This window comes from Suricata suricatta, chromosome 2 (genome assembly GCF_006229205.1).
Source record: "Suricata suricatta isolate VVHF042 chromosome 2, meerkat_22Aug2017_6uvM2_HiC, whole genome shotgun sequence".
NCBI lineage: Eukaryota > Metazoa > Chordata > Mammalia > Carnivora > Herpestidae > Suricata > Suricata suricatta.
In genome coordinates this window covers 109,314,893-109,342,306 of record NC_043701.1, presented here as the reverse complement: position 1 = coordinate 109,342,306, position 27,414 = coordinate 109,314,893, and the positions used below count along the sequence as shown (strand labels likewise).

At 39.8% G+C, this 27,414-nt stretch overlaps 1 protein-coding gene across 1 annotated transcript in view; it reads left to right on the top strand.

The window, feature by feature from the left end:
* Positions 1-26,098, top strand: part of ERO1B (endoplasmic reticulum oxidoreductase 1 beta) — a 55,000-nt gene extending 28,902 nt beyond the window's left edge. Inside the window, exons 6-16 of the mRNA XM_029931638.1 lie at positions 1,441-1,514; positions 6,927-7,047; positions 7,167-7,213; positions 10,756-10,767; positions 12,605-12,631; positions 16,152-16,244; positions 16,375-16,621; positions 17,377-17,446; positions 19,624-19,710; positions 20,665-20,798; positions 25,825-26,098. Coding sequence (XP_029787498.1) covers positions 1,441-1,514; positions 6,927-7,047; positions 7,167-7,213; positions 10,756-10,767; positions 12,605-12,631; positions 16,152-16,244; positions 16,375-16,621; positions 17,377-17,446; positions 19,624-19,710; positions 20,665-20,798; positions 25,825-25,885 — 973 coding nt within the window. The 3' untranslated portion in view covers positions 25,886-26,098. The remainder of the gene's footprint in view (positions 1-1,440; positions 1,515-6,926; positions 7,048-7,166; positions 7,214-10,755; positions 10,768-12,604; positions 12,632-16,151; positions 16,245-16,374; positions 16,622-17,376; positions 17,447-19,623; positions 19,711-20,664; positions 20,799-25,824) is intronic.
* Positions 26,099-27,414: the final 1,316 nt, after the last annotated feature.

Here is a 27,414-nt window from a genome sequence, read left to right as displayed (position 1 = left end):
CTCCTGCTTTATACCACACGGCACCATCTTGACAGGAAGCCCTGGGTGATGCCCAAGAAATTCTTATGGAAGCAGCTTGGCATCCATCTTCAAACTGACTTAGAGAGCCTGACAAGGTTCCTTCTAGCTCATTTGTAAACCAAACTGGGCCAGCTCTCTTGGCATTAGGTTAGCGTTGCCTGTCTTTTCTGCTGCCGTGGCTTTCAGGCAGGATTTAGGAGGAAACCATCAGCAAAGTGCCATCAAATAAGGATGTTCAAAGAAAAAGTTCCTCTCAGTCAGATTGTTAACAAGAAAATAGGAATTTATGTCACAGTGGCCTTGTTCTTTACTATTTTCAATGGAAGGTGTATCTAATTAAACATAACTATAGTTATTTTAAGCTGTAACTATAACTTAGGCATTCTTGTTTTATGGCATGTATTTTAGCTGAGTCAACTAAAGTATTTCCATTAACTTTTATTGTTAAGGTAATTCAGTATTCCTGTAGGAGAAAAAAAAATCCCACACTGAATTGAATTGGAAACATTTATTTGAGAGAGTTGAGGTGGTTACAGCCAGCCTTATGTACTTCTGGGAGAGGTTATGTTATGTAGCAGTTTTTCAAATACAAGATAAATTCTTGGCTAGGACAGTAACACATTTAGGAACTACCTGATTTAACCTTCGTAAGCAAATAATTTTTTTTTTTTACCTTGTCTCCCCACCCCCCACCCCCCACCAATTGAGTAGTGAATAAAAGTGAATAAAGAAGAGTAGTAACAGTTCTTTTATAGATGTTGCCCGAATGCATTTAAGAGAGAGAAGGTTTGAATGTAGATTAAAAATTAAAGTGAATGTAGGTCAAAGTTTGAGTGATTGTGGTTGTTCCTTTATCAGTCCTCCAAGTAGAGATCTTGATCATAGATTTTGTTCAGTGTGAGGTAGTATGTAAAATGAATGCTATGCCATGATTAAAAGTGATATTGGTGTTACCTAGTGAATATCACATTGGAAGAAATGCCCTAGAAATACAGCTTTTGGTGTTTTTGTCCTTTCGATACAGAAACAAGTTAAGATAAAAGAATTATGAAGGTAAATTAAATTCTTGCTTTAGAAAAATACCCCGCAATTTCTAAGTTAGGTAAAAAGGCTAGCTTAAATTTTGTGTTTAACTACATCTCATATATATTTGTAAATTAATTTTTCAGTTAAAGTCATTATTGCAGTAGGGCTGATAATAGCTTTAGTATAAATAGAAACCTTTTCGGAAGAGTTGATATCTATGTTTTTCATGTAACTGGTTATCATTCCTTCATGTAACCACTAATTGAATTTGTGACACTATCTAAATTAAAGATGTGACATCAGGGTATCTGTTTTTAATTTTACAATATGCAGTGTAAACATTTTCAAATCCAGATTTAATCATTTTTCTTTCTTATTCCCTCCTTCCCCTAGTAATCAAAGCAAAGAAGCCTTCATTGACTGGGCAAGATATGATGATTCACAGGATCACTTTTGTGAACTTGATGGTAATAAAATAAGCTATTGTAATTAAATTCTGCTCGCTTTAATCCTTTTATGAGAACTTGAAATCAATGGAAATATACTCAGAACTTGAATACACTGGATGTTGCTCTCTGGGTCTTATTGTTCATAATGGCATTTATTGGGAGCTTACATTCCAGGCCCTGTGCTAAGTGCTTTGAGTGCATTATTTCTGATCTTTGCAGTTACTTAATTTATTTTAAAACTTTTAAAATATTTATTTATTTTTGAGACAGAGACAGTGCAAGTGGAGGAGGGGAAGAGCGAGAGAAGACACAGAATCTGAAGCAGCTCCAGGCTCTGAGCTGTCAGCACAGACAGAGCCCAGCATAGGGTTCAAACTCACAAAACCATGAGATCCATGACCTGAGCTGAAGTCAGGTGCTTAAACCGACTGAGCCACCCAGGTCCCCCTCTTCACTTACTTTAACAAGTATCTATTCTTTCATATCCAAGGAAATGGAGTCTCAAAAAGACAGACTTGCGCAGATCACACAGTAACTGAGATGGGGTTCAGTCCCAGATCTGACTGAGTCCCACACCTGTGTCTTTTCCATCATGACCTACCATCTCCTGTAGACCTCTGTTTCAAGCCACTTAGTTTAAGGTCTGTGAACTTATAAACATGTTCACCCTGGAATTTTCTGGAGGTCTCAACAAACCAACATAAAGATTCCTTACGGTATTGGGGAGGACTGTAATTTGACTTCCCCGCAGCCCTCTTGCCGAGAGTCGTGTGGAATGGAACAAAGAGAGGGCACTGTTCACCAGTAACTGCAATGACTCTTAAGGTAGAAGGTAATTGAGTGACTCAAAATTTTTTCTGAGGAGACTATTCCCAAGAGTTTTGTGCTGTGTAGGCTTAAGTCATTCATTTGGCCTCTCTTCACTTTTTACCTTTATATGGAAAAGAATTTGGGATCATATAGATCGGAGATGCTGCTTTCTAGAGGTTTTTGGGAGTAGAAGCGTGCTGTTTATCCAGTCTGTGGTAGAATCAGTCACAGTGCGCTGCTATGGTAGTACAGGAAATGGAGACAAAGCCAGGAAGTGGAATGTTCTCATATTGGCTTATATGGTTTCAGCAAGGACTTTTTTTTTAATAGTTTATTGTCAAATTGGTTTCCATACAACACCCAGTGTTCTTCCCCACAAGTGCCCTCCACTGTCACCACCACCTCTTTTCCCCCCTCCCCCTTCCCCTTCAACCCTCAGTTCATTTTCAGCATTCAATAGTCTCTGAAGTTTTGCGTCCCTCTCTCTCCCCAACTCTCTTCCCTCTTCCCCTCCCCCTGGTCCTCCATTAGGTCTCTCCTGTTTTCCTGTTAGACCTATAAGTGCAAACATGGTTTCTGTCCTTCTCCGCCTGACTTATTTCACTTAGCATGACACCCTCGAGGTCCATCCACTTTGCTACAAATGGCCATATTTCATTCTTTCTCATTGCCATGTAGTACTCCATTGTGTATATATACCACATCTTCTTGATCCACTCATCAGGTGATGGACGACAGCAAGGACATTTTTAAGAGATCTGAAAAACAGTTTCTTTGGGTATCATAACTCCTGGTAGGAGATTTAGAATCGCCAAAGGTTTCATCGAAGCTAGCCGCTGCCCCAGGTTCAGCGCTGACCTTGCCACTTGTTCTCTCATTTGCTCTTGGGTCATCGTTCTAATTACATTTAGTGTTCAACACTCATGGTCACTTCCTGCCAACTTATTTTTACCTGTCTTTTTTATTAAAATACAACATTTTCAGTAGTGCTTTAGTTAACAGGTTAAAAAATCATATCTGAATATTTCTTATAGAGTAAATGATATGAATATATAGTTCTCTTATAGGTATTTAATAAAAAATGCTACTCAATTGCAAGGATCACCTGATATGATTAAATTGATGTATTCAATTACCTCATCAGTATAAGTCGTATTAACTAATTTTTTCACATTAGCTGCTTATATTATAAAAATGGAAGAAATGTCCTACAAGAATTTACATAGAAGCATCCCTTAAGGTTTTTAGGATAACTAGTGGTTTTTATGTTTTGTGTAGTCTTTAAATATGTGAACCATTCTACTAGTTAGATTACTACTACTTTTCCAGGTCGTAATGTTCATGTGTGCCCCAGGGATTTATACATAGTTTCTAGTACAAGGTGAAAGATGTACACGATCTGAAGAGAAACCAGAGTAATATATGTACAGTTTTTAAAAACCCCTCAGAGTAGCTTTAGAATCACTGAGTGATTTCAGTTACCTAAAGTCACTGGACCAAAACAAAAATCCTCGAGAAGAGCCACCCCAGTTTCCTGGAGTGTGTCTATACCCCTCTGTGTGCTGCAGTTCTGTTGTTGTTGTGTTTATTTGGAAGGGAAGATGATCTGTATAGATCAACCCATAGGTTATTAAATAATTTAGCAGGTTAAGGTAAGCTGCTTCCCCCGCTCATTTTGTCATTGTCGTCTTTATGCATGGCTGGCTGTCTCAGGCGCGTGGCTTCAGGTTTCTGCTCACATGTCACCACAGCAGAGAAGCCTGCTGTCACCTCCCTTATGAAATAGTAACCACTGTCCTGCTCTGTCGGCACCGCTGCCCGCTCTCCATGCACCAAGTACTACCTGGGTGTGCGTGCCAGGTTATTGAGGCACCTGCTCGTCTGTCTTCCCCAACTGCAGTGACAACTCCTCTGGCCCACTGCACCCCAGGGCCTGGACAAGCGTTGCTCGCTACATGCTTGCTGCATGGAATAACTGAAATAGTGGGAGTTTTACTTTTGTTTTCCCATTAAAAAGTTAATTTAAATGCGACACAGATTTAAAATGTTTAAAACAGTAGTTTCTAAATCTGGCCGTGTATCAAAATTACTTGGGGACTTTATGAACTGTGGATTCTCTTCAACTGAGCACACCGTAACCGTGCATTACTGGCAATCTGGGATCGAGCTGGTGATGGAGGGTTGTAGGCTCAATCCTGAGTATACAATGTTATGTTTTATCCATGTCCATAAGCAAAAAGGCTGCGCACTAGCTTGGGGTGCCAACACTTGTGTGTTTCTAGGAGGAATTCAACCTGTATGAGCTGCCCCCGCCCATCTAGACGTCATGAAGTTCTTGGCAGTACAGGTCAGGGGGTGACCGACGTTTTCTTCTATAAGTGGACTTAATGTAAATATTTTAGTCTTTATGGACCATGTGGTTTTTGTCACAAGTACTCAGCTCTGTCCTAATAGTGTAAATCAGCAAATGAACACGACTCGTGTTCCCACCAAACTCTCCTCCCAAAAGTACACAGTAGACTAGATGTGGCCTTTGGGTTGCAGTTTGCTAACCCCATTCTGTACGTTAATAAGACCTACTTTTTCATGATTTGAAAAAGTACTAAGAACTTTAAAACCACTGTTGATTTAATTTAAGGGAATATACATTAAGAACATTGAGAATGTAAATATTAAGCATTGATATAATTGACTTTATACTTGTGATTTGTCACTGCCTTAGCATACATTTTTTAAGTTTATTTTTCAGAGAGCAACAGAAAGGGAGGGAGAGAGCACGTGAGCTGGGGCGAGGCAGAGAGAGAGGGAGAGAAAGAATCCCAAACAGGTCTGTGCTGTTAGCACAGCCTGACACGGAGCTCTGTCTCCCCAATCCTGAGATCATGACCTGAGCCAAATCAAGAGTCAGATGCTCAACTAACTGAGCCACCCACGTGCCGTGCCCCTAAGTACATTTTAAATCATTGTACTTTAGTATCTGAATCCTTTTTGTTTTTTCCTTACTGGTTGGTTAGTTGCTTTTGTTGGGTCAGGAGGTTAATAGTCCATTATGTACATTTGTAGATGAGCCTACAAATGTGTAGGCTCAGATGCACACATTCTTTATACATGTGTACGTATGTATATGCCCATGGATATAGATGTTTATGATGTTTAATAGTATTTGTGAAGCTTATATATAATCAAATCAGTTTTGCAAATGAGTTTAATCATGAACAATTCAAAGAAATTAAAAAGTTATAAAAAACTGGTGTATTGTAAAACTTTTGTTTATACTTCCCTATAAAGTCGCACTTTGAATAACTTCATAATTTGAATATCTTTTAATGAAGATTTTTAAAGTTATTTTTAAAATCTTGAATCCATCTATGCCTTTGGGCAGTTTCTGTTCATCCATCTATTAAATTACCTCTCTTCTGTGTCTTAGCTTGTTTAGTGGAAGATCTGTATAATGTTAGGGATAGAAGTAGAGAGTGTATTCTTTAATTCATGTTTCTCTGGTCTATACGTTAGACATAACTCATTTAGTAATGACAAGTTGTAGTTATCTTTGTATTCTTCCTACTTCCTTACAAAAGCCCAGTAGTTCTTGGATGGTATGGATTAGGATGCCATTTTCCTCTTAATGGTTATATAGAGAATCTCTGTCTGTGGTCACTGAATGGTCGATGAATATTGTTGGCTGACAGGTAATGAAAAGAAGAGGGGCTGTATTTTAATGACTGTGTTTGGCCACTGTTTAAGTCAGTGCCCGTATATTGATTTGATCTCATGACACCAAAAGGGAGTAAACATACAAATAAAGAAATACATCTGTGTCCACATATATAGCACTGAAGCTTACATGTGTTATGAATGATACATTTGTAAGGCATAATATAATTTTTCTACAGGAATGAAGGCAGATATTTCCCTTTTCTACCCAGAATGGAAGCCTTAATAAGACCATTTTGCTTTATCTTTTGTATCTCGCAGAGATCTCTACTAAAATGTCCAAATAGTGGAGATCTAGTAAATACTCATTTGGATTTCAACACAAAAAATGTTTAATTTTAAATGTCTTAAGTTCTTTAAGTTGTACCTATTAGGTTTGGGCTTAAGAGGAAAAAAGCACTTCAGTGTGTTAATAGTAGTAAAAATAAATTATGTGCATTTTTTGAAATCAGAGCATTGTGCAACTCTGTAAATGACCAAATTTGAATCAGAGTTATTAGGCCATTTATTTCATAAGTCAAGCATGTATGTAGGTGGGTGTATGCATAGGGAAGAAATCAAAATACTAGAACAGGTTATATTCTGTTAGGTCATTTCGATCCTGAGTGGTTAAAACTTAAGAATGATAAATAACTCTGAAAAGGTGATGCGTGGCGTGTTCTGTTACCGAAGAGCGTATCAAGTGTTCAAAGGGAAGGGAGGAGTTGTTTTTTCCTCTCTCTCAAGTGTAAGTTATCCTGGGTCAAGTATAGTCACGAGTGTGCTAACCATTCTACCATTTAAGTTGGAGATGACTTGAAAAGTGTAGCCTTTCTGTAATCTTTGGGTAGTTCTGCTTGCGTTACAATGTGACATTTCAGTAACTGGTGACATAGAGGTGGTTTTTATGAATTGTGTCTTGTTCAGATGAGCGATCCCCAGCTGCACAGTATGTTGACCTGTTGCTGAACCCAGAGCGTTACACTGGCTATAAAGGGTCCTCTGCGTGGAGAGTGTGGAACAGCATCTACGAAGAAAACTGTTTCAAGTAATTGGAGGGGAAATGGCTAAAGGGAGGATGGAGGAAGAGGGCTATGGTTCTGCGGGGGGAAATGACATAAAAAAATCAAACCATTTTGTGTTTGAGTTTCACACTTGCTTTTTCAGGCCTCGATCTGTTTATCGTCCTTTAAATCCTCTGGCACCTAGCCGAGGTGGGTGTTTCATACATTTTCATGCTTTTTAAAAGATTATCTATAAAATGTCTTGGTAACTAAACAAACTTTGAGTAAATTTTCAACTATTTTATGTTTTTCTTAATTTGAGTGATCAGAAGTATAAGATTAGTTCATGGGGCGCCTGCGTGGCTCAGTTGGCTAAGCATCTGACTCGTGATCTCTGCTCAGGTCATGACCTCACGGGTTGTGGGATTGAGCCCTTACAGTGCGGAGCCTGCTTGGTTTCCCTGTCTCCCTCTCCCTGTCCCCCTCCTCTGCTCCTTTCCCCCCTTGTCTCTCTCTCTCTCTCTCAAAATGAATAAACATCAGAAAAAAAGTATAAGATTGGTCCATAATTGAATCTCAGTATTTCTACATCTTTTAATTACTGACATTTATTGAGTGCCTGATATGTGCCAGGCCCTAAAGTAGGAGTTCTGTGTGAACTAAATCAGAATGTATGAGTGATGCATATATACCAGAGGTTTCCTGGGGAACTCTGAAAAATCTGCATTCCCAGACCCTGTCCTGTACCAAGTTAAGTCAGAATCTTTGGGATTAGCCCCAGGTGTTGGTTTTTGTTTTTTTTTTTTTTAACCGTCAGCTGGTTCTAGTGCGCAGGCAAGTTTGAGAGCCAGTGGCTCACGACGTGCTTCTCAGGTGTGCATACGAAGTCCCCCCGGACCCTGTGTAGATGCCGGTGCTGACTCTGTTGGTCTTGGGTAAGGCCCAGATTCTAGCACGCGCCCAGGTGATGCCCGGGCAGCTTGCTGGGCCGTGCACCACATTTGAGTTCTAAAGGTGTAGGAGTCAGAAAGTTAAGAGCATTGCTCTCAACCTGCACCGTCCAAGGTCACCACTTGACAAACGGGGCTGTATCGAGCACTTGAATTGTGACTGGTGTAGAAACTGGTTTGTCATTTTACTTAATTTGTTTACATTTTAAAATGGAAGCAGTGTAAAATATTCTTGCCATTAAACAGAACTTTATTCTTTCGATAGGACTGCTTTAACTCTTGCCTCACATAATGTACAATTGTGGTGCATGTATACTTTTTACTTTTTAAAACGTGGGTATTGGAAAAAACGTTACTAGCACTTTTTATTAGAAAAAACTTTAAATTACACATGTGGCTCGTGTTGTATATCTATGGGACAGCATTGCTGTAGACCGTTGGAAGTTAATCAGTGTAAAACTGCTGGGCACATCTTCAGTCTGTTCTTAACAAGGAGCCAAATCCTGTTAGCAACTCTGTAATTGACTTGCAGTTTTGATGTTTTCTTAGACCAGGATTGATTTAACAACTTGAATTTCCTGGTCTAGATTTGTATCTTTAAGGCATCTCTGAGAGCCAGTGACTTTAAAGGTTGACTGAAGGGACTGCTTTTAGGTACTCTTTTACAACGTAGCCAGTGTTCTTCTCCAAATTCATTCTGACACTGCCGGGAGAAGGGAATTGGATCATGAAAAAGGTGTGTGTGGCTTCTCATGCTTTTTCTGTTTTGCCACTTTGACCTTATAATTTGTTATAAAAGTGGAAACACAGAAGTTATATAAAGTAAAAAGAGAAGGCTCCCCCCCACGCCGACCCTGGTCCGCACACTCTTCCATAGTACACAGCTTGAAAGGCATTCTTCCAGACCTTTTCTATGATCACTTAGGTATTTTTTTCTTTAGGACTGGCATTAAAACATTTTTAAAAATTGAGGTATAATTGACATAACATTATGTTAGTTTCAGGTATTCAACAGTGTTTACATATTTGTATATATTGCAAAATGATCACCATAGTAAGTCTAGTTAATATCTGTGACCATATGGACTTATAGAATTTTTATTCTTGTGATGAAAACTTTTAAAATCTACATTCTTACCACCTTTCAAATATGCAACACAGTGTTATTAACTGTAATTGATAAGCTGTTCATTAAATCTCCAAGACTTATTTCATACCTGGAAGTAGGTACCTTTTGACCACCTTCACCCATTTCGACCACTCCCTACCCCTGCCCCTGGCAGCCACCCCATCTGCTCTCTCAACCTGTGCGCTTGGGGAGTTTTGTTTGTAGATTCCACATGTAAGAGAGATGGAACATGATCTGTCCTTCTCGGACTTCTTTCTTCCACTCGGCAGAATAGCCTCAGAGTTCATCCATGTTGTCACCAGTGACAAGGTTTCCTCTCCTTTATGGCTGAGTAATATGATCACTTACTTTTTTAAATATTTATTTATTTGGGTGGGAGGAGGGAGAGGCAGTGAGAGAGGAAGAGAGAATCACAAGCCAACTCCCTGCTTAGTGCAGAGCCTGACACGGGGCTCAACCTCACAAACTGTTGCGATCATGACCTGAGCTGAAGTCAAGAGTCAAGACGCTTAACCAACTGAGCCACACAGGTGCCCCCGGATCACTAACCTCTAAAGCAGAAAAGATAGTTCATTTAACAAAACCATCCCATCCTAGGAAATACTTCACTTCCATTTTATGATAAATTAGAGATGTGAGACCACTGGAAGGATGAGAGGAAGGCGAGAACCACATAGGAAAAGACAGAGGCAGAAAAAAGGGGGGAAAGAAAACAGAACCAAGAGAGGGGAGATGGGACCAGGTGAGGGGAGGGGGGTGCCAGCTGCCAGGTGAGGGGTCCATGCAGTAATTGAGTAGCTCTGGCTGATGCTTTTTGAACACCATCTCCGTTGCAGCCACTAGGGTCCTTCCTCAGCTCCTCAGCCGTCCCCACCGCACGCTTGTACAGCCAGCTTTGCAGCAGCTTTTCCACAGCAGACCTTTCCTTCCGAAAATGAAACTGTGGTCAGAATGCCACGTCCAAAGCTGGCAAAGGCAGAGCTGCTGTGGGTCCCTAGAGCCCCAACCTTCTGGCCGCCTCTTCGTGTCCGGGCGGCTCTGCAGCCCTGCAGTGAGGCTTTCCCTGATGAGAGTTTGGGCAGGCCCCTTACTAAGGTGTGTGCGTGCCCAGCAGTGCCTGGAAAGAGACAGGTCCAGCATGGAAACTAACGTTCAGAGTGGGTTGTGCACACAGGACGAAGGGAGCAACCGTGTCCATTTGTTAATTATTGAACTAGTGATCTTCAGGAGTATTTTCAGAGGCTTGCTTTCTTTCTTTGTTTTTTAATTTTTATGTTTATTTTTGAGAGACAGAGTGTGAGTGGGGGAGGGGCAGAGAGGGAAGGAGACAGAATCCAAAGCAGGCTCCAGGCTCTGAGCTGTCAGCACAGAGCCCGATGTGGGGCTTAAACCCACAAACTTGTGAGATCATGACCTGAGCTGAAGTTGGATGGGCCCCTAGAGGCTTTCAAATATTTATTGTAAAACATCTGTGAAAATCTTGTACTTTTTGGCCTTCGTTCTTATTAAGAAGTCTAATTTGCAGGATGACTACACGGTGACCAAGGTTCATAGTATAACTAATAGTTTAACCCACAGAAAGTTTTAATCTGATGTTAGTTAAAGTAAATAGGTTTAAAATCTGAACTATGCAAGACATTTTCTAAAATCCTGTTTATTATTTTCTCTTTTAGGAGAAGATGATGGTGAGTTAAAACTTTTATGTTTGGGTTTGCCTCAAGGGTAGAGGAAATGTTTTTAGTGATCAAAATTTAATTTTTCTCTCTATTCAAAAGAAAATGTTTATCCTATTTTTTCAGAAATATCTACCAATGAATGGTGACAAAAATAAATGTTTTATAATATAAATTTACCCCATGTTTAAAAAACATCAAATTCCATCTTAAATGTTTAGTGTAGAAACCAGGATTACATTCCAAGTTCCCCATTTTCTGGTTATTGTAACCTATTTGAATATGTTCTGAAGAAATGGAGAGAAGTTAAGATAGTTTTACCAGATAGTCTGTCTTATGATTTTATTGTCTTTGTAATTTATAATCTCTGTTATAATAATACTTAATCTGATGAATAGTAACTTATCAGCAATTGATTACTCCAAGTTACCAAGTGAATGTAGGTCATAAATTGCCCCCAGTCAAAATAGTTATTTCAAATGGATGTTTACTTCTCAGTGCTCAAGGAAGTGGTGAGCATTGTGCAGGATAGAAAGATGTGTAAAAGACCATGCCTTCCAGAAGCTGACGGTAGGTAGCAGGAATGACCAGCACTAACATAAACAATGGCAAAGAAGGGCTGCACGTACATAATAAAACAGTAAGCGACCTAGCTCTTCAGAGGTGGGACCGATCCTATCCCACTGATCTGGAGGCTTAGTGGAGGAAGTGGCATTTGAGATGAGTTTTGAGTAATGGGACAGATGTAGGCTGATAGAAATTGGATCCTGTGTGCTGTTAGGAGGAAATACCGTGGACTGAGGAGTTGAAAAGGGAAGACTCACACATGTTTGGAGAAGCAGGGAAGCAGCAGGGAAGACTTCATGTAGAAGTAGTTTAAGTTCGGAAGAGGGGTAGAGGCCAGATTATTGACAATTCTGGGAGCTCAACTGTTTCTGATAGCATTTGAGGTTTCTTAAGTAAACAAGATGAGATTATGATGACTGTCCTTAGGCAGAATGTGTTGAGTAAGTTCATCTGTGGGATCATGTTGTGTGGTTTTGCGAAGTGTGAAGACTCTCAGGAGAGAAAGTTATTCCCCACCATCTAATTTATCCCTTGACCCCTTGCTCAGCTCATCTGTGTGTTGAGTTTTTCTTCTGCTTTGCTTTTCTCAGGTAAAATAAAGATAGGTAACTCACAAAGTCTATTTTGATGAACTAGATTGATGCCATTTTTTCTTTTTCCAGTCAGAATAACATTGATCTAGAAATAGCTCTTTTAACATTAGTACACAGGTAAGTCAGGTCCCTCCGTATTCTAGGCATTGATGTTTCTGAAAAATCATTTAAAAATTAAGGGACTTTAAAATTACCTCCTGAAATTTAGTAGATCAGGCTTGACTGGATCTAGCTTTACTGCTCAGGAAGAAATGGAATAGTTACTAATTTGATTTTTGTATTATAATTCGCTGTGGTTTTTTTTCTAGAATTTTTAAGGCACTATATAACTGTTACCATCCAAAGCAAATTTAAGATTGTTGAACTCTTTCAACTCCATACTTAGGGATGGTTAAGCCTTCTAATGAATAAGATTACATAATATTTTGACTGAAAAGTTTTCTTAAAAATTTTACTTCGTGAAGTATCATTTATAAGAAAATTGTCCCACAGTTACTTAAATTACTTGGGGGCTTTATTTTCTAAAATCATATGCCTGTTTTTCTACTTCACAATGAACAGTGGCCATTTCTAGAGATGTTCCGTAATCTGTCATAGGAAATACTTTGTACACTTAATTTATTCTGATTTGTAAATGACTGTTTAAAATATTTTAACCCAATTCTGTGTGTCTTTGTTTCTTTTTAAAGGAGAATCATTCTACACATGGCTAGAAGGTAAACTTACATGTCTGCATTTTAAATTTATTTGGTCTCCTATAAAAAAATGTATGGATTTATTGAATATATTTTAGTAAGTCCAGGATTCATTACCTAGACAATTAATTTTGACAGTGTTTGAAAGAAAATAACATATTTCAGGTTGTTGTATTTTAGGATATATTATTTGAAAAATTTGAGGCTATTGGTCCACTAAAAATAATCAGCATTAGGGAAACATACAAAGCAGAGACTGTCCTCGGGTTTTCAAAACTGACTCCTCAGCGTTATTTTCATTCGATTTATACCACTCATCCAGACTGCTTTTCTAGTAACCATTTTGCAAATTTACTTTGTAGATAGAGACCTTCTTTGGGGAAGGAAGTACTTTTTATATATATATGAAAATGAAGGAAGGTATATTTGATTTCAGGAGATTTTAAACCATGTTTACGCCTATTAATATAAACTTATGAAATTAAAGAATAAAGCAGTATAGATCCCAGTAGATACTTTGCATTCTTATGTTTTCTGGTGTTGAAAATATAAATGCTCTTAATGGAAAGCTGAAGCATTCTAGGATTTTAACAACGAGTTAAAAACTGGGTATATGGTGCTTTTTAAATATTTGCCAAATTGTCACTAATTTCTGAAAGCAAAAGTTAAAATGTACCAAAGAAAGATAAACAAGTTGAATGATACAGGAAAGCATAACCATAGAGGAACTCTGCAGAGTTAAACTAAGTACTTTATTTTATATTTGCTAACTGGTGATGTTACCTTGTGAACATGATTTCTCTTTTTTATTTTTATGTCTTCATTTATTTTTAAATGTTTATTTTTTTAATAGAGAGTGCAAGCAGGGGAGGGGCAGAGAGAGGGAGATAGAGGATCTCCAGTGGGCTCTGTGCTGACAGCAAGCCCAGTGTGGGGCTCGAGCTCACAAACCACGAGATGGTGATTTGAGTCAAAGTCGGACACTCAACTGACTGAGCCACCCATGCGCCCCCTGATTTCTCTTTTGTAATGAAGTATTTGTGTGTATTGGCCAGTATTAAGGTGGATATTATTGATGTGCCAATACTACTGGGAATTATATTGATACATGGCTTATGTGGAGGAAGATTTCTTAATTTTATTTCATTAGCTTGTATTCCAAAGATATAAATTGTGGAAAGTAGTATTTGGGTTTAAAAGAGGTGGTGAGGGACACTGAATATTGATAATGTAGGATGAGAATGAAATTGATGGGCAATATTGAATTCTAGAGTGTTCTTCATTAGCCACTTTTCTAGTGTCCTACTGATGGGAGTCCCAGAATATTGATACATGACTTCAGAGAACAATCCTATTTATAGGCAACTGACTCAGCTTTTCTGAGATCTAGTTTTCTCATCTGGGGCATGAGATCAACAATGGCCATTCAGTAGGCCATCACCTACTACCCACAGTGTCGGTGATGCCTGTAAAAAATGCCTTTGAAAATCACTAAACAATGTCCAAATATCAAATAATACTTTTAGAGTAAATCCAACCCTTTTGTGAGAGAAGAAATTCTGTATCAGTTTCCTGTGATTCACTTGTTGAAGATGAATGAAATTCAATCCAAAAGGAAGAGAACCATTCTCTCAATTGGATAGTTGGATTGGCTCTGTATTGTTAGGAATAGAGGTTGGCAAACTTTGCCTTTGTAAATCAACTTTTGCAGACATTTCTGCATGGTCTGGCAGTGAAGGCCTTGTCTCGACTGGCAGCAGACTGCAGGCCGGGTAGAGGTGCCCAGCACTTTCCCGCAGAGTGTGCTGTGTGTCTTGCTGGTCCACTCCATTGGCACATCTTTTATTATTACCATTTTGCTTAAAGTTACCTGATTTTCAGTTTATGGAAAGACATTTCTACTCCTTGCTCCTCACTTATCGCCCATCCTCATTCCAAGTAAGGGGCTCTGAGACCTCTGAAATTAGAATTGTCTTCTTACCTGTGTTCTTCTTTTTAGGCTTATGAGTTTTCACAAGCTTTGCTTTTCCTGCTTTCCCTTCTCTGGTCTTTAGACCTTTTACTGGCTGTAAGCACTGCTTAGAGAGGTAGGGTAGGAGGAAAAGAAAGTAAACTTCAAGTATGATGATTTTGCTACTTGGTAACCGATTTGATTAAAAGTTTTACTAGCAGAGAGGTTAGTGTATAATATTTTATCAAACTTGTTCATGATGTTTATAACCCTTGTTTCCATGAGCATTCAAACTTGGACGTATACTTTTAGGAGGAAGCTGCAAGAAAGAACTTAATTTCTACTTTTTGGTCTCCATCCATGACAATGGGAATATTCTAGCAAGAATTCTAAATTAGGGAATGAGATCTCGAAAGAATTGTATTTTCCTAGTAGAAGCTACTTGCTTCACAGCCATATATAGTAGAATATAGGGTAAATTGAAGATCTAAAACACCTTGGGGAAAATGCAAAGTAAGCTGCATGCATACTCTTACATTTAAAAAATCCCTCAGTTTACAAAGGAGGTTATTTCTTCCTTCCCACTGTTGAAGCTCATTTTTTCTCCACAGGGAGAGTTTAAAAAGAAACAAAAACCAAAAATGACAAAAACAAAAAAAATTCTGTTGGATGGTAAGAGAAGGAAATCACAAGAGAAGGAAAAAGCTCTACATTTAGTGGATTCTTAAAATCTGGGTTTTTGCATTTTTATCTATTCTAAAACTTTTTAAAATTTACCATTTAAATATGCATAACATAAAATTTACCATCTCAAGTATTTTAGATTTAGTGGCATTAAGTATATCCACAATGCGTATCACTCTTGTACTAAGAGTGAAGTGGAGGTAGGGGTGGGGTAGGGTAGTGGAATTATCTTGACCTCTTAAGTGTGTGCGTCTTAAGAACACTACATAAAGTCATCTTCCATCCTATTCCTGCACTCCATCTGATATGATTCTACTCACAGAGTATATAGTGACCTATTTATTCTTCTTGGTTGAAATGCCTGGATCACTGTTTTCCAGGATCTGTTATGGTCCAGTGGGACTGGAGAGGCCTAGGGGTGGAGGATCGGTAAGACACTAAAGACTCTGGAGGAAGGAGAGAAATGGGCCGCAGTGTCATCTTCCTCCCCAACCAAGTACATCAAAGGAACGACATCCACAGGGAAGGGAAAAAGAAAAGGAGTTATTGTTAAGCCAAAGCAGTGACTTTATAACTATATTTGCTTCAATTTAGCCCAACTCCTGAAATGTCTGTGGCCACTGCTTTCTGGGTAATGTGGGAACTTGGCAAGTCCATCCGTGCTGCGTGGACCTCCAGAGCCCAACATTCCCTGTCTCGTTCTGCATTAAGTTATCATACTCCTAACTCCATTCTGAAGTCAGAATCTTCTAGTGAGAAATTCTTGATCTAATCATTTTAGGTTATTCCTTGATTATTTTTAATTTCCTTGAACTTTAAAAATAAGCCTGTGTGCTAAATCTTCTCGATTCAGTATTTCCGTTATCTAAATGGATATGATTTCTTTTTCAATTTTTTTCTGAACAGGTTTGTGCCTGGAGAAGAGAGTCTTTTATAAGCTTATATCAGGACTTCATGCTAGTATCAATTTACATCTGTGTGCAAATTATCTTTTGGAAGGTAATCCCAACTTTACGTAAAAATCTTGCCTTCTATTAGTGTAAAAATTGTTGCAGGGGGGATATATATTTTCTATAGAGAAAAAAATGTACTTACTAAAGGTACGCTATGTGTTTCTCTTTCTCTCTAGAAACCTGGGGTAAACCTAGCTGGGGACCCAATATGAAAGAATTTAAACGCCGCTTTGACCCTGTGGAAACTAAGGGAGAAGGTCCAAGAAGGCTTAAGAATCTGTACTTTTTATACTTAATCGAGCTTCGAGCTTTGTCAAAGGTCGCCCCCTATTTTGAGCGCTCAATTGTCGATCTTTACACTGGAAATGTAGAAGAAGATGCGGACACAAAAACCCTTCTCCTGAATATCTTTCAAGATACAAGGTGAGAATTGAGCAGCGATCTGCAGTCCTGCACTCTGAATATGAGTGAGGTAGTGCTCAAAATACAAGAGAAACTGATTCCCGGAAGTCGGTTTGGAAGAGGGAGGGTTAGAAGTGAGAAAGCAGCAGCTCAGTAGGACAGCAGAGCCGCAGAGCAGACCACACACACTTGAGAATAGCCTGTATTTTCAAACCCAACTTCACGTTTTATGTCGTGTCTGAGTTTAATGCTATTTTAATGTATTCTGCCTGTTTTGTTTTCTTCCAGATGCTGCTAGGAGTGTGTTAGCATGAAGGTAGATACCTGAGGGCATGTTAGCTTTACCTTCTAGAACACACCCCCTTTTAAAAATGCTGAGTTAGTAAAATTTGAGTTCACTGGTTGTTAAAACCAGTATGAAGCAAAGTTGGATTAACAAGTGTTTAACTTCTGCATTGTTTTAAAACCCTTTTTAAGAGAGTGTTGCACATGTTTCACATAAATTGCTTTTAAACTCCTTTCTTGAATTATTTTTTATCATATAATATCTTTAAAACATTAGTCTTATAAATTACAGAGCCATTTTTATATTGCTTTACTCTTCTATGGAGTAGTTTACATGTGAGCTGTTTGCCACCTTCCTGTGTTACTGAAGTTTACACATGTGTGCATTATGAATTGTAAGTGTTTGTACAAGGCCTGGAAAATTCTGCTCGAGCTCCACTATGTAGTACTTGAATTTTCATCTGTAACTTACAGTCTTGTCATTTCACCAGGTCCTTTCCCATGCACTTTGACGAGAAATCCATGTTTGCAGGTGACAAAAAGGGGGCCAAGTCATTAAAGGTAACAAGTTCTAGATTGGGGGAGAGGGTGGGGAGCAGTTTACTGGCTGTGTTTTAATCTCGTCCATCTGAACTCTTCCTGTCCAGTTCTCCATCCTGTTGAAGTTGATCTGATTGGATTTTACTACAGATGACACAGAAAGCCCCTTCTCTAGACTTTTCAGTTCCCTTGCCTCCTTTCTGGTCTGGCCAACCCTCAGTGACTCCACTCTTGTAACTCTGACCAGTGAATATGGAACCTTTGTAAACGTAAAGGTCTTTTCAAAGGTCTTACCTGGGAGCAAGTTTTCTTACTTTAAAATCACAGCATGCCTTATTGTTTTGAATCTAAAAATCATGAACTGTTAGCCATTTTGAAGACAATAAATACTATATATTCCTAAAATTTATTTACTGGAATATCTTCTGGAATGGTCCGGTTTCTGGAACTATTACATTTTTGCCTTTATGGACTAACCTAAAAGGCAAAAAATTACCTGCTAACCTAGGATCTCAGCAGGAGACTGTATTTTAGGAGCCTTATCAGACTTCATGATAGGTGCTCTTTGTTTTCATTTGCTTACAGTATATTAAGGAATATATTGTACCCTTAAGATGTTCATACAGATAATCTGAAGGGAACTGGCAAATAGTCTTCTGGTACTCTACTGTGGTAGCTCCACAGTCCTTTGTAAGCAGTTCTGAAATCCAGAAAGCTCCAAACATGGAAACGTTTTTCTTCTGTTTGGTGCAAATTAATTTGTTAGCAGAACCTGACCGGAACTGATACATGAGTATTTGTAGTGGTTTTTAAAAATTCCGCTGTGTATGACTATCCTTACATTTTGCAACAGAAACATTAATGTATTTGATTACTAGGCTTTGCCACACACTCTGGTGGGGTGTTTCAAAATGAATCTTATATGTACTACATTTCTGAAATCTGGAAAATTCCGAAACACATTTGGCCCGGAGATGCTGTGGTTGTAGGTGCACTACAAGAACTACTAAATTAGCCCCGAGTGATGCTTCTCTCTGGTAAGGCCTTCTTGGGGCTTCTGAAAGGAAGTATCTTAGTCACAACGGTTTTGGAAAGGTGGTTTTGTTTGATGATTATTTTAGGGGCATGTTGCTGTTGCAGTATTTAATATGTTAATTTGTTTTTGTAATGCTATGTATTTTGTAAGTATTCATACAAATGTTGTATTTTTGGGTAACTGGGTCTTTTCGTGGAGGAGGAAGGTGACAGAAAGGAGCTAGCTTTTAACTAGAAATTGCTGGAAATTGTGTTTGCTGTTTCTCAAAGGTGTGTAAAGGAGAACTTCAGTTCACTTTTCCCTCTGCTGCTAAAAACACGAATTACGTGGGAATGGAGAGCAGAGGCCTCGTGTTCTTTCTGTTGTCTTGTGGCCCAGATACTGCTTCTTGGGAGCCCTTTGTGCAGCCGGACAGGGCTTCTGGTGGCCAGAGTTTTCAGGCCGCTTGCCTCTAGCTTCATACAATAAAATGAAATTTATTTTCTACGTTTGCCAAATGCGAAAGATGAGGAAACTCTCTTAACTAGCATTAGCCTCCTGAGGAGACTGGCCTTAGAGTCCTAGAAACTGTGATTTATCGTCTCTCCTGCATAGGAAACACAGATCGGATTGGGTAGGCAGTGTCCCTGCAGAGGCTGACTAGCAAATGCGGGGGCTGTGCGCCCACACCCTGACCCAGCCCCGGGGTCCTCGGTGCTGATGGAGCGCCCGTTACAGGGCATGGTGGTTCCAAGGGGAAGGATGAAAATGGATCACTGGTCTAAGGCCGGCTTTCTGATGAGGCCTCACGCAAGCAATACGTGACAAATCAGCCAAACGTAATGGATATTTATCCCTGGTGTGTGCAGATGCCAATGGAGGCAGCAGTGACGTTCCTTCAGAGTAAAACCCACCTTCCATTTACTTTCGTTTCTCCCCCAGTGCGTTCCTTTGCACAAAGTAGCACCTCGATAAAACGTTCGAGTTAACACGTGGAATGACTTGTATAAATTTCTGTGGTTAGTTTGATGCACGGTGTTATGCCATACAAATGCAGAGGTTTTTCTTCATTGTTGAGGAACTCCTCATTAATAAGCTTCAGTACTTTTATTTCCTAGAATTCAGACAAATGCAGTTTGAGTTTAAGCCTCTAATGAGCATAAAAATATGTTCTGCATGTTAGGAGGAGTTCCGCTTACACTTCAAGAATATCTCCCGTATAATGGACTGTGTTGGATGTGACAAATGCAGATTGTGGGGGAAATTGCAGGTTTGTGTTTTGTCTTCTGTTTTAAAACTATTACTAATCTTAAATTTTCCGACTGGGAAGTTGCAGGATCTAAAGTGTGGCTTTTCTGCTCTGATGGAAAAGATGAATATATTAAGTCTGTGCCATATGTGTAAGAATGTCTCTCCTGTGTTAATGTTTGGGTTTTATTGTATTTGTTTCTATTGGTACAATCTCAGATTCATTTTTTTATGTTTATTTTTGAGAGAGAGAGAGAGAGAGAGACACACACACACACACACACACACACACACACATATATATATATATATATATATATACAGTGTGAGCAGGGAAGGGGCAGAGAGGGAGAGACACAGAATCCGAAGCAGGTTCCAGGCTCTGAGCTGTCAGCACAGAGCCTCATATGGGGCTCGAACCCACATAAAAGACATGTTCTGCCAATCAGGCCCATTTCTCTATTCAGTGTGAAAAGGATTGTTTGATATTTTATCTTCTTTATTTACAAATATGATGATAAGTCCTGGAAAAATCAGAGAAAGCACTATTTTCATGGAGGGTACACTGAAATCAGATTTTTCTTTTTCTCTAGGTCTAATAATTGATAAATTTTTAAGTGAGTTCTCACTAATCGTTTCTACATTTTGAATTGCTAGGGGCCATAAAGATTGCTTTCAAGGTTACCTATTGTACACTGTTATCCTAATGTGATATTTTCTAGGTTAAAAAAAGGCATTTTAGTAATTTATGTCCAACAGTGTTAAAACTATTCAGGTTCCTTAACAGTTTAGATACATTTATCATATGCATAATGTGTGAGGAAGGAGAAACTGTAATTTGCAGTGTAACATTTTGGGGAAAAGTTCAGTTCGTATGAATTTCTTGACTCATCACAATGACTGCGTATTCCTTTCAACCTTTGTAATAATTATTATTACAGGAATTTAGTTGTTAACATGTAACTATTTTCTTTAGACTCAGGGCTTAGGAACCGCCCTGAAGATCCTATTCTCTGAAAAGGAAATCCAAAAGCTTCCGGAGAACAGCCCATCTAAAGGCTTCCAACTCACCCGACAGGAAATAGTTGCTCTTCTGAATGCTTTCGGGAGGTAAGAACGGTTTTCACAGCGAGGCCTGCCTGGGTCACCATCTCTGCTGAAGCAGTTCGCTTGCTTTGCTTGGTTGACAAAGGGAAGGAATTCCGTGTCCTCACAGTCCGGGGTCTGTGCGGGTCCAGGAAAAATTAGTAAAGTCCAATCGCCTTCTCGGCGTCCTGGGGCAGACACTCTCCCGAGAACATGTCCTTCAGCGGGCCGTGGCCTGCTCGCGCACGGCAGCAGGAGCACGGGAAGGAGAGCTGGGTTGTTGTGGTGAGAGAAGGGGACGACACCTTCTCACTGCTTTTTCCTTCCTAAGCTGAGGAGCCATTTTCCCTTCGTTCGTTCTTTTTTATTTTTATTTTTTTAACATTTTTATTTATTATTAAGAGACAGAGCATGAGCAGGGGAGGGGCAGAGAGAGAGGGGGAGACAGAATCTGAAGCAGGCTCCAGGCTCTGAGCTGTCAGCACAGAGCCCGATGCGGGGCTTGAACCCATGAACCATGAGATCATGACCTCAGCCGAAGTCAGATGCTTAACCGACTGAGCCACCCGGGCGTCCCTCCCTTTATCCATCCTTACCCTGTTCTCCCGGCACAGAGATAGAGTTCGCTTTTGGTTTGCGCACAGATGGTTTCAAACAGAATTTAAATTCTGCCCTGAGAGGCCTGCATTACCAGTGAACAGAATACCGGGATTCACGGCAGAAGGAAAAGCCTCCTGGCACATAAGAGAAAAGGAAACCGTGCTGCCCCGGAAAGTTCAAAGTCCAGTCAAGGAAGAATTGTTTTTAAAAAATAGGGAACTGCATGATACAGAGATTATTTCTTAGATTTTAACATGCATTTTTATGTTAAAAGGGGCCGTTAAATTAAAAATAAATCGTCCCTTCCCCATCTTAGAAGATCTCCTGTGTATTTAAAGGTGATTCTGTAGGTTGGGATTTCAGGCATAAGACATAGGACATAGGACATCAGTAATTAGTGATTGATGGAAAACTTGGTTCACCCACTTAGGCCTGTGAGTAAGACAAAACAGGAGATAGTTCTCTGTATTTAAGAGTCTTAGGGTTTAGATCCCTCCCAGTTTGTAGCTTTTTTCCCTTCCCTTCCCCCATGGTCCTCTGTTAAGTTTCTCAAATCCACGTATCAGTGAAAACATGTGATCTTTGTTTACTTATTTTTCTTAGCACAGTACCCTCCAGTTCCATCCATGGTGTTGCAAATGGGAGGACTTCATTCTTCTACATCGCTGAGTAGTATTCCATTGTATATATAAACCACATCCTCTTTATCCATTCCTCAGTTAATGGACTTTTGGGCTCTTTCCATAATTTGGCTATTGTTGAAAGTGCTAAAAGCATATTTTTTGTGTATTTTCCTCTTCTGTTTCACTTGGCATTGTTTTATAATCATTTCTCAATATTATTACATTTCTTTCATAAGGATTATTATTTTTTAGAATAGTTTATTGTCAAATTGGTTTCCAAATAATATATAATAGTTTCCATATAACTCCCCACAAGTGCCCCCCGCACCATGACCATCACTCCCTTCTCCCCTCCCCCTCCCCCTTAAGCCCTTGGTTCGTTTTCAGCATTCAATAGTCTCTCATGGTTTGTGTCCCTCTCTCTCCCCAACTCTCTTTCCCCCTTCCCCTCTCTATGATCCTCCATTAGGTTTCTCCTATTCTCCTGTTAGACCTATGAGTGCAAACATGGTATCTATCCTTCTCTGCCTGACTTATTTCGCTTAGCATGACACCCTCGAGGTCCATCCACTTTGCTACAAATGGCCAGATTTCATTCTTTCTCATTGCCATATAGTAGGATTATTTTTTAAGAAGAAAATATAGGATGATGTTAGTTTTAGGTGCCCAACATAATGGTGCTGTGGAATATTTACCACAGTAAGATTATTAACATCCATCACCACACAGTTACAGAATTCTTGTTCTGGTGACAAGCTTTAAAGTTTACTTTCTTAGCAACTTTCAAATACGTAAGCATGATCTTATTTTGTATTATGTTTTTAGTTCCGTATAGTTAACAACAGTGTTCTATCTCAGCTGTGTCCTACAGTGACTCCACACTTGGTACATCTCCCTGTGCTCCTCACGACAAGTGCCCTCCTTCACCCCATCACTATTTAACCCATCCGTCTGTCCCCTCCCCTCTGGTGACCATCAGTTTGTTCTCTTATAGTTAAGAGTCTGTTTCTTGACTTGTCTCTCTTTTAAATAAATTCCAGTATTCTGTTACAAGGACACACCGCAGTTGACTTAGCCAGTCTCCTCTCAATCTTAGTTGAGCTTTATTTTTTTTTTAATTCCTATGGATCCTGTACATTTACTTTTTCCTTAAAGAATGCTACAGTTTTTCTTAATAATTGTTATAGGATCTCTTCATCATATCTTTTACCTGATTATCAGTCCATTGGTTTCTTAAATGTTTATTGTTGAGAGAGAGCGCGCACGCGGGAGCACACCCAAGAGCGGGGGTGGGGGCAGAGAGGAGGGATAGAGGGCCCGAAGCGGCCCCCACGCTGGCAGCCCAGAGCCCGGTGTGGGGCTCAAACTCCCGAACGGTGAGATCACCGCCTAAGGTGAAGTCGGACGCGAAAGCGACTAAGCCACCCAGGTGCCCCTTGTTTTCTTCTATCAAAAGCTCAGGTTATGCCGGGCAATGTCCTGAGCACATCACACACATACTCTGTCATCGTGAAAAAATTCTACAAGGTAGATAAAATTAACCTTGATGTCCTATTTGAGGAAAACGGAGGCTCAAATAAATCAAGTAATTTTTCAGGGCCACCCAGCTAATGATGAGTTCCATCACATCCCATGAGCATATGGCCTCTCAAAAAGTCCGTGTTCTCTAGAGTCTCAACAATGTTGTCTTTATACTCTTGCAAGATGCTCGCAAGGTATGAATTGGTAGAAAATGAATTCTTACTCTAATCCTCATAATATGAAAGGATTGAAACAGTTTTTAGTTATCAGAAAACAGTATATGATTATTAAAATAAATGTGTGAAATCATAAGCGGTACCTTAAAGTATGTATTTCAAAAAAAATCTGTCAAAATCCATATGAAAACCTGGTTAAGAAACCAAGATGCAAACTAAAGAATAGAGAGCTGAGTAACGAGCAGGAGGTGTGTTCAGAATGAAAAAGGGTGCCAAGGTCTGACTTAGACGCAGAAGGCAGAGGATCGCACAACTCCAGGGTCCCACAGATTACCCACAGGGATTCCCTTTCACCCGGAGACCACAAACTGACCAGCACTGCCAGGGACGTCACCGCGTCTGTGGGGACGAGTCCCAGACCTCACAGTGTATCACCCGAGAGACATCTGCCCCCTTCTCACGCAGGAGGGCACGGGCGCACCTGTGTCTACCTGCTGCTTCTCTTTCAGAGGCGCCTCTAGGATACTGTAATACCCAGCAGGTATATTAAGGCTGTAGCTGCATGTTTGTTGGAAGGTAAGCCATTTGATACAGATGTTGAAGCTAGCAGAAAATGGCTGTTCATCTAGGAAAGATATTTGCAGAATATTCAAGATCAAGAAACCACATTTTCCAGGATTCAGTGGCCAGAACTGAAGATCATGCTCACCGTGTGCCCCTGCTCACTGGTATCACGTGACAGCAATGTGGTGCTGGGCGCCCGGAGCTAAAGCCACATTGAATAGGCCGTCAGACGGAGAAAACTGCTAATTTGCTTATGAACAACTAATGCACACCCTCCCCAAGGTGCAACATAATAATTTTATGTGTTAGTGTAGCATGAAGTCATTTACCACTTAAATGGACTGAGGAGCCCCTGGGTGGCTCAGTTGGTTAAGTGTCCAACTTCAGCTCAGGTTATGATCTCAAGATTCGTAGGTTCGGGCCCCACATCGGCTCTGTGCTGACAGCTCAGAGCCTGGAGCCTGCTTCAGATTCTGGGTCTCCCTCTCTCTCTGCCGCTCCCCAGTCTGTTTCTCTCAAAGAGATAACACTGTCTCCCCAGCTTGCACTCTATCTTTATCTCAAAGATACATAAACGTTACCAAAAAAATTTAGATAAAAATATGAAACAAAAACTTAAGTGCTTAAAGAAAGACACTAATACTGCACACTACATCATCTTATATTACAGAAAGAAAAACGAGACCTTTATCCTGTCAACCCAGGATTGCACATAAGGGTAACTGACCTTATGGAAGTATTCTTGGGGTTCCCATTCCAGAATTTTTGGGCCTGGACCCAGAAGCATGCATGCATTCAGTAACCGATTCAATAATTGCTTATTGAACACCTTCAGTATTGATGGGCATAGGGCACAGTTACTCACCAGGAGATAAATAAACCATCTTTATCTTGTGGGGCTAATAGTACCCCCATGTGAACAAAAATCCATGAATAACTGGATTCCCCAAAGTTGTAACATAATAATCTACTGTTGATCAGTAAAGCCTTGCAGATAGCGTAAGCAGTCATTAACACCTATTGCATATGGTATATGTATGATGTACTATAATCTTACAATAAAATCAGCTGGAGAGAAGAGAGGGTTATTAAGCAAATCATAAGAGAAAATACATTCACAGAACCATATTTGTCAAAAAATATCTGTGTGTAAGTGGCCCCGTGCAGTTCAAACCTGTGTTCAAGGGTCATCCGTAGCATGTTTGGGGAATGACGGGGAAGGACTGGACATCTGGAGAGGAAGGTACAGAATGAATTTATAAGACCAACTGTAAGTGATTTGAGATTCTTTGTTGTGATGAGTTATTCACATCACTGTTCCTGTCATTAATGTAGAATCTGTTAGTGAGTAACGTCTCCCTTTGCCCCTTCTAAGCCAAGATCGATACCCCTGTGTATGTAATAATTAATTACAGCAAAGTCATTGGGAAATGGAAGTTTCATTGTTCAGTGTTGTTTACTTTTTTTATTTTGTGTTTAGCTTTCAAATTATAGCTCATATCACAGTATCAGTGATTTGAAATATGTGCACACGTTAACTGTCCTAATGTTTTTTTCCTTCTCTAGGCTTTCTACAAGTATAAGAGAGTTACAGAATTTTAAAGTCTTACTACAACACAGTAGGTAATAAAGGCTTTTCTATGTCTACTGAGAGACATAACATGACTGTGTGAAGCCTGTTAATCTTGGACACTCAGCAGAAGAAGACTAATCTTCAAAGACTTGAAGAAAGAATTCTGAACTCTTAAAGAGAAAATTCAAATGTTCACTTGAATATTTATGATTCTTAATAGATTGTCAATTAGAGCTATTTATAAATGAAGTATATGCTTTTAAAACATGTAAGTTATACTAATTCTGTGTTTAATTTCATGTTTCCATCTGTTGAATATTCTGCTATTGTTTGTTTAGAACTGGTTTTGTTCTTATTCTCTTATCCGTGGTTTCCAGTTGTCCAACTTAAATGACCATCCTGATAACACTGTTAGCAGTCCATTCTGGAAAAGGAGAGCTAGAGAACAAATGTTGCTTAGAGCGAAGATCAGTGATAAAGTTTATCCGTGATCTCGTACACATGTTTGGATGAGCCTCGCGAAGCTCCGCGCGGCGCCCCTGTAACGGAGGCGTCGCAGTGATGAATGGCACTGCCAGTGTAAGGACCCCATCCCCCGGACTTCCGCTGCCGTTTCCCTGGCTTTTATTTAAGATTTTTAGTTGCTGCTGTTGTTGCTGTTTTGGTTACAGGCCCTGCGTCAGTCAAGGTGAAAAAGTACTGTCCCCTGTGCTAGCTGCCCGGCTGGACCCCACATGTGTGTGTCATGGGCGGCCCCCCGAGGGTCTTCCCCTAGAACCTGTGCTACGTGCCCATTTCTTTAGACTTTGTCTTTCTGAGTCCCTACTCCAGTTACAAAATTTTTATTCATGTTGAGAAAACAGAAAAGTTGCATAAATACTTGTTTTGCCTTGATAAAATTTGAACGGGCTTATACGGATCTGTGACTCGAGCTTCAACCATTATATACACAAAATTTACTCTGTGAAGCATTTTTAAAGGATTTTATTTTAGAATACAATCTATGCAATCCCCTCTCATCCTGAACATCTTCAGTGGGCCATGCAAGCAGGTAGAGGAGTTCAAGGCTCCATGACCCCCCCCCCGCCCCCGCCCCCTCCCTTCCTTGCCGTCCACTGTATACCTTGGGGGACTTGCACCAACAAATGACTCCCAAGTCCTCAGCTTATTTTCTGAAGCTGGGGTTTAAATATCCTTAATCTTTAAAATATTCTTTTAAAAGCTGTTAGAGATAGAATGATTAACTTGGAAGGAAGCATGAGAGTAGAAGTAATGCGAGGACAGAACCTCCGATTGCTCTGTAGACTCCTTCCGTCTTTTATGAAGCAAGTGCCCTTAAACCCACCTCTCACCTGCCAGAGTCTGAAATGTGTTCACTGATGACTTCGTGGCGTATTTGAGATTGTGTTTAGTTGGCTCACCCCTCTTGTAAAAATCCTCAGTCATCCCTTGGGGGGATATGGCTGACGGAGGAGTAAGGTCTCACTGGTTAACTATTTTCTTACCCAGTTTCTAACCTTTATAGACCCAGGGGTTTTTTGTTGTTGATGGTGGTGACTTTGTTTCTTTGTTCAGTCCAATAA